This window comes from Mchenga conophoros, linkage group LG18, assembly GCF_057382185.1.
Source record: "Mchenga conophoros isolate Kocher_MC1m ecotype Shallow Benthic linkage group LG18, M_conophoros_male_GT1.1, whole genome shotgun sequence".
NCBI lineage: Eukaryota > Metazoa > Chordata > Actinopteri > Cichliformes > Cichlidae > Mchenga > Mchenga conophoros.
In genome coordinates, this window is record NC_140543.1 from 8,460,928 (window position 1) to 8,476,837 (window position 15,910).

The 15,910-nt window shown below is 40.4% G+C and overlaps 1 protein-coding gene and 1 non-coding gene across 3 annotated transcripts in view; one reads left to right on the forward strand and one right to left on the reverse strand.

The window, feature by feature from the left end:
* LOC146553148 (contactin-associated protein-like 4) overlaps positions 1–15,910 on the reverse strand; it is a 150,338-nt gene that overhangs the window by 75,634 nt on the left and 58,794 nt on the right. For both annotated transcript variants that reach the window (XR_014889419.1, XM_085253689.1), the window contains exons 4-5: positions 14,745–14,892; positions 10,793–10,999 (exon numbers count right to left, since the gene is read on the reverse strand). Coding sequence is in view for 1 of the 2 variants with exons in the window: in XM_085253689.1 (XP_085109815.1) it covers positions 10,793–10,999; positions 14,745–14,892 (355 nt within the window). In the remaining variant the exon portion in view is untranslated. The remainder of the gene's footprint in view (positions 1–10,792; positions 11,000–14,744; positions 14,893–15,910) is intronic.
* trnal-uaa (transfer RNA leucine (anticodon UAA)) lies at positions 4,259–4,341 on the forward strand. The gene has a single exon. It is a non-coding gene; the product is annotated as a tRNA-Leu (tRNA).

The following is a 15,910-nucleotide window of genomic DNA, read 5'->3' on the forward strand; positions in this document are numbered from 1 at the left end:
GAGAATGTAATTGTTCTGCCGGTTACTCATGCCGATTGCTTAGAGTACTGATCAGATGGAACCAGATCACGGCACACCGGATCACACCTCAGTGGTTGGGAAACACTGTATTATGCACTGTAGATTTATGACCTTCACACTAAATGTGAAGGTCAAGTGTCAGTTCTGATATTTCCACCTTCCAAAACTCTTTTGTCTGCTCACTGTTATATCTCTGCATTAAAACTCTGTGGATCAGAACTTACCAGGTTGTTTAAATAGAACCAATTAATGTAACAGATCACTTAACCTTGCACACACAAAGCCAGGCACCTTACAAGAAACACTTACTCCTACGTGCTGGAATAATCAATAATATACCATAAGGTAAGTACACTGAACAAAAATATAAACGCAACACTTTTGTTTTTGCTCCCATTCCCCATGGGATGGACGTAGAGACCTAAAATTCATTCCAGATACACAATATAACCATCCCTCCCAAACAGTGGTCACAAATCAGTCCAAATGTGTGGTAGTGGGCACGTCTGCTATATTGAGATAATCCATCCCACCTCACAGGTGTGCCACATCAGGATGCTGATCTGACATCATGAGTAGTGCACAGGTGTACCTCAGACTGCCCACAACAAAAGGCCACCCTGGAATGTGCAGTTTTTTGCGCTATTGGGGGTCTGGGGACCCAGAACCGGTCAGTATCTGGTGTGACCACCATTTGCCTCATGCAGTGCAACACATCGTCGCATGGAGTCTATCAGATTGTCAATTGTGGCCTGTGGAATGTTGGTCCACTCCACTTCAATGGCTGTGCGAGGTTGTTGGATATTCGTGGGAACTGGTACACGCTGTCGTATACGCCGGTCAAGCACATCCCGAACATGCTCAATGGGTGACATGTCCGGTGAGTATGCTGGCCATGCAAGAACTGGGACATTCTCAGCTGCCATCTGCCCTGAACAATGTGAACCATGATTCATCCGTGAAGCGCACACCTCTCCAACGTGCCAGACGCCATCGAATGTAAGCATTTGCCCACACAAGTCTGTTACGGCGACGAGCTGGAGTCAGGTCAAGACCCCGATGAGGACGACGGGCATGCAGTTGAGCATCCCTGAGACGGTTTCTGACAGTTTGTGCAGAAATTGTTTGGTTGTGCAAACCAATTGTTCCAGCAGCTGTCTGGGTGGCTGGTCTCAGACGATCTTGGAGGTGAACCTGCTGGATGTGGAGGTCCTGGGCTGGTGTGGTTACACGAGGTCTGCGGTTGTGAGGCCGGTTGGATGTGCTGCCATATTCTCGGAAACGCCTGTGGAGACGGCTTATGGTTGAGAAATGAACATTCAATGCACGGGCGACAGATCTGGTTGACATTCCTGCTGTCAGCATGCCAGTTGCACGCTCCCTCATTGCTTGTGGCATCTGTGGCATTTTGCTGTGAGACAAAACTGCACATTCCAGGGTGGCCTTTTGTTGTGGGCAGTCTGAGGTACACCTGTGCACTACTCATGATGTCAGATCAGCATCCTGATGTGGCACACCTGTGAGGTGGGATGGATTATTTCAATATAGCAGATGTGCCCACTACCACACATTTGGACTGATTTGTGACGACTGTTTGGGAGGGATGGTTATATTGTGTATCTGGAATGAATTTTAGGTCTCTACGTCCATCCCATGGGGAATGGGAGCAAAAACAAAAGTGTTGCGTTTATATTTTTGTTCAGTGTATATCCGATTAGACTCCGTGTAACACACATAAACACAGATGATGTTCTGTAGCTGAACGACATCTTATCCCAGAATCAGTCAGAAAATCTATTTTAAACTTTTAAAATATGTGTCATTTGATAAATTGTGCAAGATTTTATTTATGAACATCAGAGAAAAAGACAGAATATCCTGAGTAATTGTCTTCAGCGTATTCACCCGAAGGCCTTACTAGACAAAACTGAGAGAAGATGCAGATCAGATCCATTTTTTAATGACTGAAATCTGACTTAAATGGAAATGTGTGTGCCCACGAGCAAGACGTTGTTGAGAAATAGAGTGGGAAAAAAGTTTGAAACCTAGTTTAAACTGTGAATGACTGCAGCAGTTCTTCCTCAGACCGAGTCTGCTGTCTCATCATTATAAGTCTGTACTGAACACAAGTTTAAATCATTTTGTCATTCTACTCATGCCCGCAAGACACTATCGCGTCACTGTATCTTGTCTCCTATTCTATTACAGCTCCTCAAAATCTGATTGCTCTTATCAGAAAACTGGCTGGTATAATTATTTCAGCAACTGACTGCCATAAAACACCATGTCTGTCACAGAAACTCGCTAATGATTCACAGCTCAGGTCACCAAGTGAGAAGTTTGCAGGAAGATTTTTGCTTCCTCAGAAAGTATTTCTAGTGCTTTTTCCCTCCTGCATCATGTGAAGTGAGGTTAATCATCTTTTTATCTTTTATTTCTTTTCACTTTTTATTGTAGACTTAATTTGCACAATAATCTAAACTAACAAAAATGACACATGCAAAAATCACATTTGGTCACATTAAGAGAAGCTGATCAAACGAAAACCAACAGATACAGGATCATTTCTCATCTTAAAAGAGTCATTTAATATATATTGAGCATTTGAGTGTTGCTATAATTTGGATATTGTGAAATACTGTGGGATTTATTGAATTCTGCTGTCGGGGCTAAGAGCTTAATGTCTTCTTTCCAAAGCTAGCAAAGGTTCAAGCTTGCATTATATGTATGTGCTGAAGTAGCTGCCAACAAATTCAAGCATATAGTGGACTATCTGATCTCATTTATCATTTTTATTTACAGGCAATGGGAGAGCCTGTGAGTACTTTGTGAATAGTTCTGTTTTGGGCTTAGAGAGTTCAGTGATCCCAGCAAACATCGCTGAGACAGAAGTTTTGTGTCTCTGGACAAAAATGGTCAAAGGCTGTAGCCAAAAGTGTGATTATGAGGCAGCCAGCCAGAGGAGACACATCAAATAATAGTCCAGTCATACCCTCTCATACAAACCAGGGAAAAACAATCATACAGTACTGTGGAAAGAGCCATCTTTCTTTACATTTTCCTTCTTAGGAACCAGGCTTTCTGTCATTTTTTTAAAGTGGTCTTGACACTTGATCTTCAAGTGATCTCCTCCAGGATTTGTAAAGGTCTTTCAGCAGTCTTTGGTTGTGGTGTTTTCCTCTTCTTGTCTGTCTGGTCTAGGCATCGACTCAAAATTATACGTTTTTGTTTGAAGTGAACTGAAGACAGTCATGAAAAGTGAGTGAAGAACTTATCAGACAGGAACCTCATTGAACCTGAAAAGAAGGCACTAGCCAAAGGACTCCATTTTGCCATTTCTCCACAACAGCTGCCCACAGTGGATCTAATCACAGCCACGAAAACAACAATCCATCCTAGCTCCCCTTGTGGGGAACACACCCCATTACATCAAAAACTCCACTGACTTTACCAACAAGTTCCAGAAACTTCCTCTGGATCCGGATTAAACCAAAATGTTCTTTGATGTGGTTTCACTCTTCACTTGCATACCTGAGGCAGTGGAGACTGTCAGAAAACGACTACAGCAAGACAGTTCCTTAGAAAAGAGAACCAGCTTTACCCCCGATAACATCTGCAAACTGTTAGACCTCTGCGTTACCACCACATATTTTAAATACAACAAGGGTGTCTACAGACAAAAACATGGATGTGCCATGGGCTCTCCGGTGTCACCCACTGTGGCCAACATTTACATGGAGGAAATGGACAGTAAAGCCCTTGGCAGCACGTAGCCACTGGTACAAATACGTGGATGACAACAGGGTCGAAATCAAAAGCCAAGAAGTTTAAGCCTTCACATCAACTCAGTGGATAAAGTTCAACAGGGAAGACACAAAGGACAACAGTTTGCCACTTCAGTACTGTGCTGTGCACGTTGAGGAGAATGGAAACCTCAACACAGAAGTTTACTGGAAGCCCACACACACAGACCAGTACCTACTCTTGGACTTGGACGCGCTGGAACACAAACTTGGAGTAATCAGGACCCTGCAACACTGGGCAGAAAACATTTCCTCAGAGGTAGAAGGGAAAGAAAAGGAACACATACATGTAAAGAAAGCTTTTAAAACATAGTTATCTTAGTTGGGCTTTCATCAAATCAGTGAAGATGAGTTTTAGTCAAGACAGCTCATTGAAAGTTTGTATTAATTTACCAAACTGCAGTATAAATCCCTTTTTTTCCTTTTGCGCAAGTACCAGGATGGCCGAGTGGTTAAGGCGTTGGACTTAAGTTCCAATGAGCAAATGCTCTCGTGGGTTCAAACCCCACTCCTGGTACACACCTTTTCCACACCTTGGCTCATGTGATGATCAATAGTGGGCCAATGAACCCTTTAATATACAACTCCCACTAGGGAATCTCCATCATTTGGTCTTAGAAATGAAGAAGCTTCTTGGATGAGAGGTGAAACATCTTCAAGAAACTCAAAGAAGTCTAGTCGCTTTTCTTTCCAAGCTCCTTAGCTGTTAGCATTGTTAAATTTGCTGAACAACAATTAAGTTATAGAAACCTTGCGACCTTGCAACAAGGTCCAGAAAGCTTTTCTAGTCGACATTTAGAAAGGCCATCTGGCCGACAGCTGGGAAAAATCAGACAATTACAGGATGCTTAAATGTAAATTTTGAGATTTCATTCTAGTCATTAAAACAAGCACTTAAAGACACAAACATGTCTGACTTCCCAGCCCAGACTGCTTGAGAATTAAAACTTTCTTTTTTTCTTTTTTTTACTGTGAAGAGGAGATTCATTGCTCTATGTTTTCAGTCTCTACCTCACTGCATTACCTCAGTACTTATAATTCAAAAAACTCACCAGTGAAGCCTCAGATTGTTGTCTTTGCACTGACTTTGGTACAAAATCGCTTTGATAGCTGCAGCTGTAGGTTTTGCATATTAAATATGCATAAAATTGAGGAAAATTGAAAGAAAAACAAATCTGGCTGTAATAAGTCTGTGACTGTTGATTAATCTTAGTATCTTAAAGTGGACCTTTCAACCTCTACAATATTTTCTGTTATACTGTTACAATCATTGATAGTCACATCAAACAAGGTCATCCATCCATCCATTCTCTTCCACTTATCGGGGTTGCAGGAGCATTGGAGCCTATTCTCACTACCATAGGGTGAGAGGCAGGTTATACCCTGGACAAATCAACAAGACCAAAGAAGGCCAAAGATTCAAAATAATAAAGGCGAAATATGTGCAGCAATCGCAAATGTAGGCTTCACGCTGCTCTCAGTTCTTGCTTTCAGACAGTTTTTCTACTCTTGGCTCTCTATGATGCAAATGGTGCTGATATCTGTAATATGGTGGCACGTTGCTCTGACTGTGACCACACAGGCCCCATCCACCTGATATTCAAAACGACTAAAACAGTCTCTATTGCAAGGTGCAGGAAATTTCAAGAAAGCTGTCTTAAAGGCATCGAGAAGGGAGCAAGAACAGCTTGTTTCAGAGAGTAAATGAACTGAGAGGTTGAACCAAAGCCCAGCATAACATAAACATTTCAAATATGTTTTGAAATGAAATGATATATGAAATAATGAAAACTAGTCCAAGAATTTAAAAAAAGGAGATGGAAATGAGCATAAAAGGTCCTCTTAAAAGCTAACTTCAAAATTAATTCTCTTCAAATGTATATTCAGTTAACCCAAATTTATAAAGGCCCCTGGGTTTATAAGTTGAATGAACTTAAAACGACCTGCTGTAAAGTAAACTTTTATTGGAATTTCTTTTGTGGGGTAGTGTGATATTTGCTGTGAGATTTCATAACATGTTTAGCTGCCAACGCAGTGTCACAAAATAAGATTGGCCAATAATTACACCCTGCAGTGCAGCCAAGTAGGTGACTGTGACTAATGACCTGGTTACTACTTTCATATCTAGGAAGCAAGTAACAAGGCTTCTTTATGTGCTGGGGCTTTCCATACAGTCAGCTATGTATTTAAACTTCTAGTCCTTATATATTCACTACACATACCTGCTGCAATCACACAGATTCCATCAAGAATGCAATTATCTAAAAAGAGATGGTCGACAAATTGGCAACGAGTGACAGGAGAGGTGATTTTTTTAATTTCTCTCATGCAGAAAATTATAATTGGTTAATAATTAAAAGGAGAGTGACAGGGGCAGGAATTAATCACATTATTTAAAGTACTGAACTGCTGAAGGTACTAGCATCTGCTAAAAAGTAATTCATCTACCACCTAGTTTTTAATTTGTATTTTGGTTCCTCAGTCATCAGGACAGACCTGCTGTTTGTGCAGGGTTGTTACTCAGTGTTGCCTCATAATGTGGACAGCATCTGCTCCAGGAGGGTCAGACCTGGATGTGTTAGTGTTAGTACAAAAGTGCACAAAGCAGATGACCCGAATTGCACAATTCGTAACCTAAAAACTTTGTGCAGAAAAGTGAAAAAGAGAGAGAGGGAGAAAAATGTAGAAAATATGAGGCAGAAAGATGAAGGACTGAAAAATGGTTTACGGAAGCTTTTGAAATAACATAAGAGGAAAAGAATTGCTCTGGCATATCCAAAAGACAGAGATACATAACAATGAAGGAAAACAGAAAAGATGGTTGGAGAGAATATCAAAAAGGTATTTGTGTGTGTCAAGAAGGCAAGACAGGAGAATGAAAATTAAAGTACAACTAAAAACAGCCAAAGTGTCTCTTCTGATTAAAAATAAATAAATAAATAAAACACTGAGATGTGGGCAGAGAAACTCAGAAAAACAACACTAATTAAATCAGAAAAAGTCTTGCTGAGAAACAGGGTGGAGAGGAACAGAAAGAGAAACCACAATGAAAGCTCTGTTGCTATTATATCAAAGGACTTGGGATGTTGCTATGTTGAGTACGTGTGTTTGTTCACACTAGGGATGTTTCTTATGACTAATTTACTAGTTGATTAGATGGGAAGAAAAATTCTAACTAATCAACCAGTCTGCAAGTATGAAAACAATAAGAAGGCATTTAAATCCAAGTCAATCTAATGGATGAGGTTAAACATGGACAATAATCAAAATGCAGCTGAAAAGTGTGACGCCATGCATAACACTGTACACGCTCAGTGTCAGATGCTGAGTGTTGCTAACATTAGCAGTGGTTGTGCCAGCTGCCTTCTTTCCCTGCAAATTAACATCCACCCGCTGTGCTAGATGTAGTTCTGCATTGCTCTGGGCGAGCGGTAATCTGCCAGCTTATTCTGAGGCAACAAGGCAGAGAGGGCTGGTGTCATCTGCTCGGGCTAAAAGTCTGTGTAACATCTGCATAACATCTCAGAAGTGACAGTTAACTGGCAGTGTAAAATAATACAATTAGAATAATTGCTCCACCAAGTATGTATAGCAAGGGTTGCAGTATTTAAAAACCTAGTCAACTAGTCGCTCACACCCCTGGTTCAAAAAGGGGAGGCAAAAACTGGAAGGTGAATGGCCAGCTTGGCTAAATAGCAAAATGAAAGGGGGGGCAAAAATTACATTTTCAGCCAATAGGAGGATGATATGTCCTCAGCATCGATGGCAATGCCAATGATACCTAGCTAACAGCAGTACACTTACCATACATTTTTGTATGTTTTCTATTACATGCTATATGGTGAAGTCAGACCCAACATAACAGCAAAACTTTAACAAAATGTATAATTAACTGCAGTCATTTGTTTTAATGTCATTTCTTTTAAGTCTATAATTGAGATCAAACCACCCTGATGGGTTACTGAACAAGTACAGGGGTCCCTTGTTTATCCTCATTTATCGCGGGAGTTACGTTCTAAAAATCCGCGAAGTAGCCAACTTTATTGTTTACAATTATTATGGATGTTTTATGGCTGTAAAACCCGTCACTACACCCTTTATACACTTTTCTCCGACAGGCTTGAACATGTTCACACTTTTCTCTATGGTTTAAACACTGCAAAAGTTCAAACCTTCGTAGAAAACTTAGTCCATTGTTATAAAATAAAACCAAAGGGACCAATGGTGCAAAACGTTTCATCGACATTTTTGTGTTTATGTGAGAAATCTTACAAACATACAGTACAGCACTTCAGAGTCACACTGCTGGCGATCGAAGATTAAGATAAATTTGACAAACTGAATGCATTCTGTACTGCACAGGAGACACGACACAAGATTGATTGACAATGGTCTACAGCCAATCAGGACGCCGAACACAATGCGCTGTTAAAAAAAAAAAAGCATGCAAAATTGCACCAAAAAAATCAGCGAAACAGCGAGACCGCGAAAGGTGAACCGCGTTATAGCGAGGGACCCCTGTACACAGTGTATATCCCATATGGAAGCATACTAGAGAAATGATGCCTAATCTGATTAAGTTAGAGCGCTCTCGTTATAATTGATTTAAATTTCTTGAAGGTGACAGCCCACCTTCAGAAAGCTCTTCAAGGTGATCAACTTCCTACAATGACATTTTGAAAAAGTCTAGGTCATTTTTTGAGGCGGTAGGGTTTCTTTGCTGCCTGCGTTGAGTGCTGGAGGGGACATAGCGAATGTTGTTTAAGAAGTCGTAACCTTTCTTTAAGATGTTACTTTCTTTAAGGATGTGCAAAACAAGTTTTACAGTCTCAGAGAAGAGACACAGCGATGTCTCTGACAGATGGATGAAAGGTAGAACAGATGACGGATACATGAGGGAGGGATGGGAGATAAAGATGCAGAGATGAAGAGCATTTGTGAGAAATAGAAGTCAGGGGGTGGATAAAAGGGAAGATGAAAGCAAATAGGAGGCGATGGAGGAATCACTTTTAGTAGACATGAAATGGTGAGAGGGCAAAAAGATGGAAAGATAGATGGATGAAAAGACCTGATGGGAATCCTGATGACTGGCAAGCCATATGTTAACGATGGCAGTCTGACAGCCTCTGGTTTAACCCTATTCACACACACACACACACACACACACACACACACACACACACACACACACACACACACACACACAATCTATACAGACTGTAAGCCATGCATCAAGGCTTACAGAGTCCAGCCCCAACACATGCTACAGTGAATGGGTACCATCCATCACGGCTGTAACTAGACAGAGATGCAGCAGCAGCCAAGACTAAACCAATCAGATGGCAGTGTGTGTAACGACCATCTCAAACCAAAAACAATCTAAAGTTATTTTAGAGTTTGAGCTGTCCTCAAACTTATACAGATGTTTTTTACCAATACAACCCTGAAGTGACAAAAAACCTCTGTGTGCTAAAATAACATAGAATACCAGAACCAGAAAATAAAAACAGAAATAGCATGTTTCTTCTCAGAGGAAATGTGCTTAACTGCAAAATCGGTGTGCTAAAAATGCTCTTACCAACTGCAGTAGCATGTCTGAGTGCTAAGATGCCTTTCTTTTGTCTATTTGTGTACAAACCGCTGAAAGGATTAAAAAAAACCTGACGTAGTTACTGCTTGATTATCAGTTTGATTAAAAAAATCTTACATATGGACACTCAAAAAGCCTCTTAGACTAAAATGTATACTTATGTCAAATATCAAGAACCACATTGCATTTTTACATGTTGCCATTCTTTATACTTCAAATATTTGTTCATAAATGGAAAGTCAGAGCAACAACAAGCATTACTGATAACAGATAACCTTTAAAGGTATCACACAGAAAGAAAATAAGATCAGTGGTTATGTAGCAGCTGGGAGCTCCACAAATAGCTTGACAATATGATGCAAAGAATGATGAGCCATCAGATGATTTTAGCTTCCATTGAGACCAGCTGATCTTCGGGGACTGCAGGGAAATTTGAGTTAAGAGCCAGAGCTAATGCTATGCTGCTTTTTTGTGCATAGGGTGCAGTTAAAAAAAATCTGGCAATCTACCATTAAAAAAATACCAAACATATAGGTTCCCTCCAACCAGCTGACCTCTGCAAGCACCTTACAATTAAAAGTGGTTGTCCAGAAGCTGAGGATGTTGCATGCTCAACCACCGGGACACCAGTTGGTCACTGCAACTATTTGCAATGGGTCGCTTAATGTAACAGAAATTCAGTGCAATCACCAGATCACCACCACTCTAGTGTGACAGTGCCATTACATGTATTATGTGTGTGCTTTTGATTTCAGCACACAGAAAAACATCAACTTTCAATCTGACCAGACAGACTGGCAATAGTACAACAGTTTTCAGGAGAGTGCAAAGCTTTGAAGCCCAAAGGAGGCACAGAAGGACAGGAATGGGACAGTCACATCGCAAATTAACCCACAGCATTAGACAGTCAACACAGTTTACTGTAGTGTCCTGGGGTGTCTAAAAATACAGGAGTCGTTTGGTGAAACTGACACAGTCTTGACTCGCGACCTTCCAGTATATCCTCCCTGTGATGGTGTCCTCCTTACCAAAATCAAGCTGAAGAGTCACTGTTTTCACACAACGAGGAAGAAAGCATGCAGTGAAGGGGCACGTGTGCAGGGGAAGTTCCACTGTGTGATCTAAAAAAGGCAGTAGCACTGGACATGTACCAGATTATGACCCCGACTAGGAGATCAGACAAATTTATATCAGGTTATAGTTTTGGCCAATAACGTATCTTTTTTGTGTCTATTTCTTTAAATACATTTTTTTAAAAGAGGTTTTTAATAAATCTGTCCCACGTTTTTCTCTTAAATACCATTACTTCTACTCCAGTATGTATGAGGAAAAGTCTGCTTCCATAAATGGCTACCATTATGTTTGTGTTGTGTTGTACCTTGTCTGAGCAGCAGCTGTAGCTTTCCTCTCTCTAACTCCAGGCTGAGGCTGACGCCTTGCTGCCCCTCTGCATGCAGCAGTATCCCAGAATTCCTCAGGGTTTTAAACTTCAGAGAGACAACCTCTTTGGATGTCTGCCACGGCCCGGGACTCAGCCTGTACACCAGGCTGCTGCTGCCACCGTTTAGGCTCACCACATCAGAGGCTAAAAATCAAAAACAAAATAGATTTCATGATAAAAGAAACGAGAGCAAAACATTGAAACCAGAATCTTAAGCAAAAGCTTAACAGTTCATATCATATAACCCTGAAACAGACAACAGTCCTTGTGTTTGTGCAATTTTCCTACAGCATCAGATTGTTCAAAGCTCCGACTAATAACTGGGTGTCAGAATTGCTATTAATACCATGTAATATTCTAATTCAAGGTTCTTAAATAATGCTTATGCTACCCTGCATAAACTCACAGTTACTCACACTTGTTACTCATCTACTTGTACCTGTAATTCTGTGGTTGTAGCAGACAATTTGTTAAACAGCGAGGGAAAACCTTGCAGCAAGGACTGAATCTGTATTCTGCTTAACACTTTTCATCAAGAAGTCTCTCAGTTACTGCGTGCTGCTCGCTGGGGATTTGGGCTGAGGTCATGTGAGGAAAACGGTGTAGGTGGTAAAGAATGAACTGCAAATACTGAACTGTTTAAAGAGAGCTGCGGCTGAGTACAGCATCAAAAGCCTTTTCAGTTGTACAACTAATTTCTCCGACTGAATGTTTCTTAATGGACTTGGCAACTCTTTGGCTTCCTAAGGCTTACAATCAGCCAACCACTTTGCTTGCAGTAATGCTCTTATTGCATTGTACAGTGTATTTCCTGCTGATTGCAGAGCAGTAGGCTTGGGCTCAGAAGCACTGAGTCATCCTCTGCGACTGAAAGCTAAAAAACATTACTTGAAGTCGACTCTGTGGACTATCAAGCCATTCTAATTAAGTCCCAGATTACATTTTGTTCTACAATATTACGTATTATGTAATTACAATCAGCCATATCCCTGTAATTATCCCCAGAACATATTGTTGATTATTTTTGACTCACTACCTGCGTACTGAAATAGCACTGGACATAGTGAGTGCAGTAATTAGCTGGACATAGTTTTACACACATATATTTGATTGATTGCAGTAAATATAATCATAGAAACACACACATATGACAATGGGAAGAAATTAATAAAAAATACATAAATAGAGGAGACAAGTCCCTGTAGCTATGCTGTTGCTTTCTAGCATCAGTTAATTAGCAGAGAGCAATTTAGACTGGTATGAATATCATACTTCAAAGACATGTGGTTATCAGCAAGAAGGCCTACAAAATGGACTAGTCTGGCCCATGGGATGGTTTCAGGAATACTGCAGAGAAGATGGGGAAGAATGTTTGTATTTCCCACTGTTTGCTTCTGTAGGAAGCATTGGGTTACAGGTTGTTAAGAATAGAGGACGTCAAGGGACTGGTTGTCCAATTCTTAATGTCATTTGAGTCAGAGATCTGAATCATAATCGATGTTTAGCCTTCCTAAAATCAAACTGGACTTGTTGTTCTATAGATCTGGAGGTATTTTTATAGTGCTCCTGCACACTTAAGATTAACTTGCGCTTTAATAACTTAAACATTTGACACCTCTGTATTGCAAGCTGCAGACAGCACAATTGTCTGTGTCTACATTTAAGACAAACTATCCCATGGGTGGTAATAATTTAACTCCAAAAGTCATCCTCGTGGTGCCAAGAAAATAATCTTTACTCCATGACTCACTGTATAAACTTTAAATCCATCCAGCAGATGCTGGTATCTTTCAGGACCAGCTTAACCACCTACTGTCATTTACAGACTTTTGACGCTAAGATAAGATAAGAGATAAGATAAGATAGAACTTTATTAATCCCTCGGGTGGGTTCCTCTGGGAAATTCGATTTCCAAAAAAGCACAGCACCGACAGAAGTTACAGAGTTATACACACACACATATATATAAATACAGAGACAATATAAATAAAATATACGAAGGGGATAAATAGAATAAATAGGAATAAAAATAAAAATACAAGTGAATTGCACATTTCAAGTATTGAGTCTATTGCACCGTTGACTATTTACAAAAGTATTGCACAAAAGGTATTGCACAGTGAGGTAGTGCAAAAAGAAATCTTCCTTTCACAGAAAAATGCTCTTTTGCTGAAGATGTAGTGAAAATACTCCTCATTTATACTCCATTATTCTGCCTTCTTACAGTGTTTTACACTATTAGCAAATAATACAGATCATCACACTTCCAGCACTTCCAGAAACCAAAAAGCTCTGGTGTGTGGCTAATTCCACTAATTAACTTTTTAATCATGAATAGGTTTTTTTTTTGTTCAGGTTTGCATGGATTTTAAGAAGTTTAAACTCTCATGTAGGCCAGGGAAAATGTTCTCAATCCATTCTTATAATGTTAACTACAAAACACATTATTTTGTGTTTCCTTAAAAAAGACTAATATCCACCGAGCATTTACATTCAGTGCATTTCTCACACTGTGGCAAACCGTTTGTCACCAGCAGCTATATCGCAGCTCCCTGCGATGTATTACATTTGTTTTTCCGGGGAGGATTCTGCCGTGAATGCTGCATTAGTTTTCTGCAGGAACACCAGGAATCTTCTCTGACAACTGTGACACCAGCTGATAAATATAGCACACAAATATATCCGTAAGTAACTTTTGAATATTTCCAAACGACTATAGGCTATTCATCAAAATCCATGTTTTAATGTTTCTCCAAATCCATCTTCTTCTCACGCAGACAACAGTAAATACAGTTAAATAAGGATATATACAATGGTTTTAGCATAAATCATCTTTATACTTGGCAGATTACATGTGATGAAGATGCAAGTACAAGATGTAAGACTATAAAGACAATACAGATGTCACGTAAAAGTGGCGATCACCAAGAACAAACTAAAGAAAACCTGAGGACACTGTTGGTACAGTTTCACACTGCCGGGTTGTTTTTATTAGAAGAACAAAGAGTCTTATAAGAAAAGAAGACTATGTGTCTTCTTCTAAGAGTGACATTCAGTATGAATTAGAAATAAATGGAAAAAGTAGAACACTTTCAAAAGACATCTTTTGAAACCAAGTCGTATTTGTGAAATTGCTTTTTCCTTTTTAGTATATTCAAAGCAAACGAGCTGATGTCCTTTTATTTTTATACTTCTATTTTAATATTCCACTCAGAGTACAGCCGGCGAAATATAGGCGGAAACTTGAAATAATACACAGAGACGGCTGTGGAGGAAATCCCAGGAAACCGTGTTTGCACATGAATAGTTATTGTTTGCTAAGTATATTCTAGCATGTATATGTAAATATATGGAGTTGCTTTTGATATTCATGAGTATGTCGTGTTTTGATTAGAGCACAGAAATCAGGGCAGAGGAGCAAATGAACGCTGAGAAGACAAAAGACTACAAACACCTGCTCGTTTAAGAAAATGAGCAAAGCCTGTACGTCTGACTGTACACCTTAGCTGTAAAGGGAATAAAGACCAGGATGAAGAGGAGTTCCATTCATTGAAAATATAGTCTAATGTGTTTAAAGTCATGCTGAGTCAAGAGGATTCATATTTTATATGGAAAAAAAACAACAACTCACATATGTTATGTAACTGAATGTGAATAAATCTGACAGCAATGCTTATGTGCAAAACCAATGTCGTATTTGTTTAGTTCATTGTACTGATGCTACGGCTGCTGGGGCCAGCATGTATAAAAGCAGCTCTTAACTCTTAACAAAAGGCTTTCAGTGAAAGAAAAGCAGCCCAATAACAAAATCATGAAATGTATACATTTCTCAAGAAAAGACTGAATAAAATTCAGGTGATCCAGTCGGGATAAAGAAGACAGAACTTACTGTAAGGACATCCGTAGGTTTCCAGTCGCAGTCCGATCCGTCCGCTGGGATTCCAGTCCAGAGGAATGAGGCGGAGAAAACGTGCAATCGCTGGTTGCTGCAGCTTGTATTGAACCACATTGTCTGCATTGCTGTTACCTGGAAATGACTAAAAACATACAAGCAGAGAAAAAAAATGACATGTAAATATTTACATATATAAATATTTGCACTGGAAATTCAAGTTTTTTGGTTTCCTGTTTGTAGGTTGCCCAACCAGTCTACATGTGTTTTGTGGACTTTGAGAAGGTATTCGACCATGTCCCTCGGGGGGTCCTGTAGGGGGTGCTCCTGGAGTATGGGGTGTCTGGCCCATTGCTATGGGCCATTCTGTCCTTATACAGCAGTTGCAAGAGCTTGGCCTGCATAGCCGGCAATAAGTCGGACTCGTTCCTGGTGGGTGATGGGCTCCGCCAAGGCTGCCCGACGCTGTACCGATCTGTTGTGGTGAAGAGAGAGCTGAGTGTAAAAGCGAAGCTCTCAATTTACCAGTCGATCTACGCCCCTACCCTCACCTAAGATCACAAGCTGTGGGTAGTGACCGAAAGAACGAGATCCTGAATACAAGCGGCGGAAATGGGCTTCTTCCGAAGGGTGGCTGGCCTCTCCCTTAGAGATAGGGTGAGAAGTTCGGCGATTCGGGAGGGGCTCAGAGTAGAGCCGCTGCTCCTCCACATCGAAAGGAGCCAGTTGAGGTGGTGGCTGGGGAGAGGGAGGTCTGGGCTTCTCTGCTTGGGCTGCTGCCCCGGATAAGCGGAAGAAAATGGATTGTAATGTGCTTGCAGTCCGAGCTTTCTTGACCAATCGTGTTTGAGGAAGCTTTGAGGGCATATAATTCACACTGTATAATCCACATTCCCAATAATATAATAATATATCAACCAAGACTACTGTCGGCGTATCTTTTTGTTGTTTGCTTTCTGTTAATTTTTTTTTGCATTGTTGAAGAATGAATGGCTGGGGGAAGAGGAGGTCTTTGATTGGGTGTCTTGTGGCTCCACCTAAAGTCCTGACATATTGGAAAATCTCCCCCAGGGACTAAGCCACAAGAGTAGCCTATGACTGCAATCATCTTGATATTAAAGAGTAAGATATGATATGATATATGTAGCAAGCTGTAATGTTTA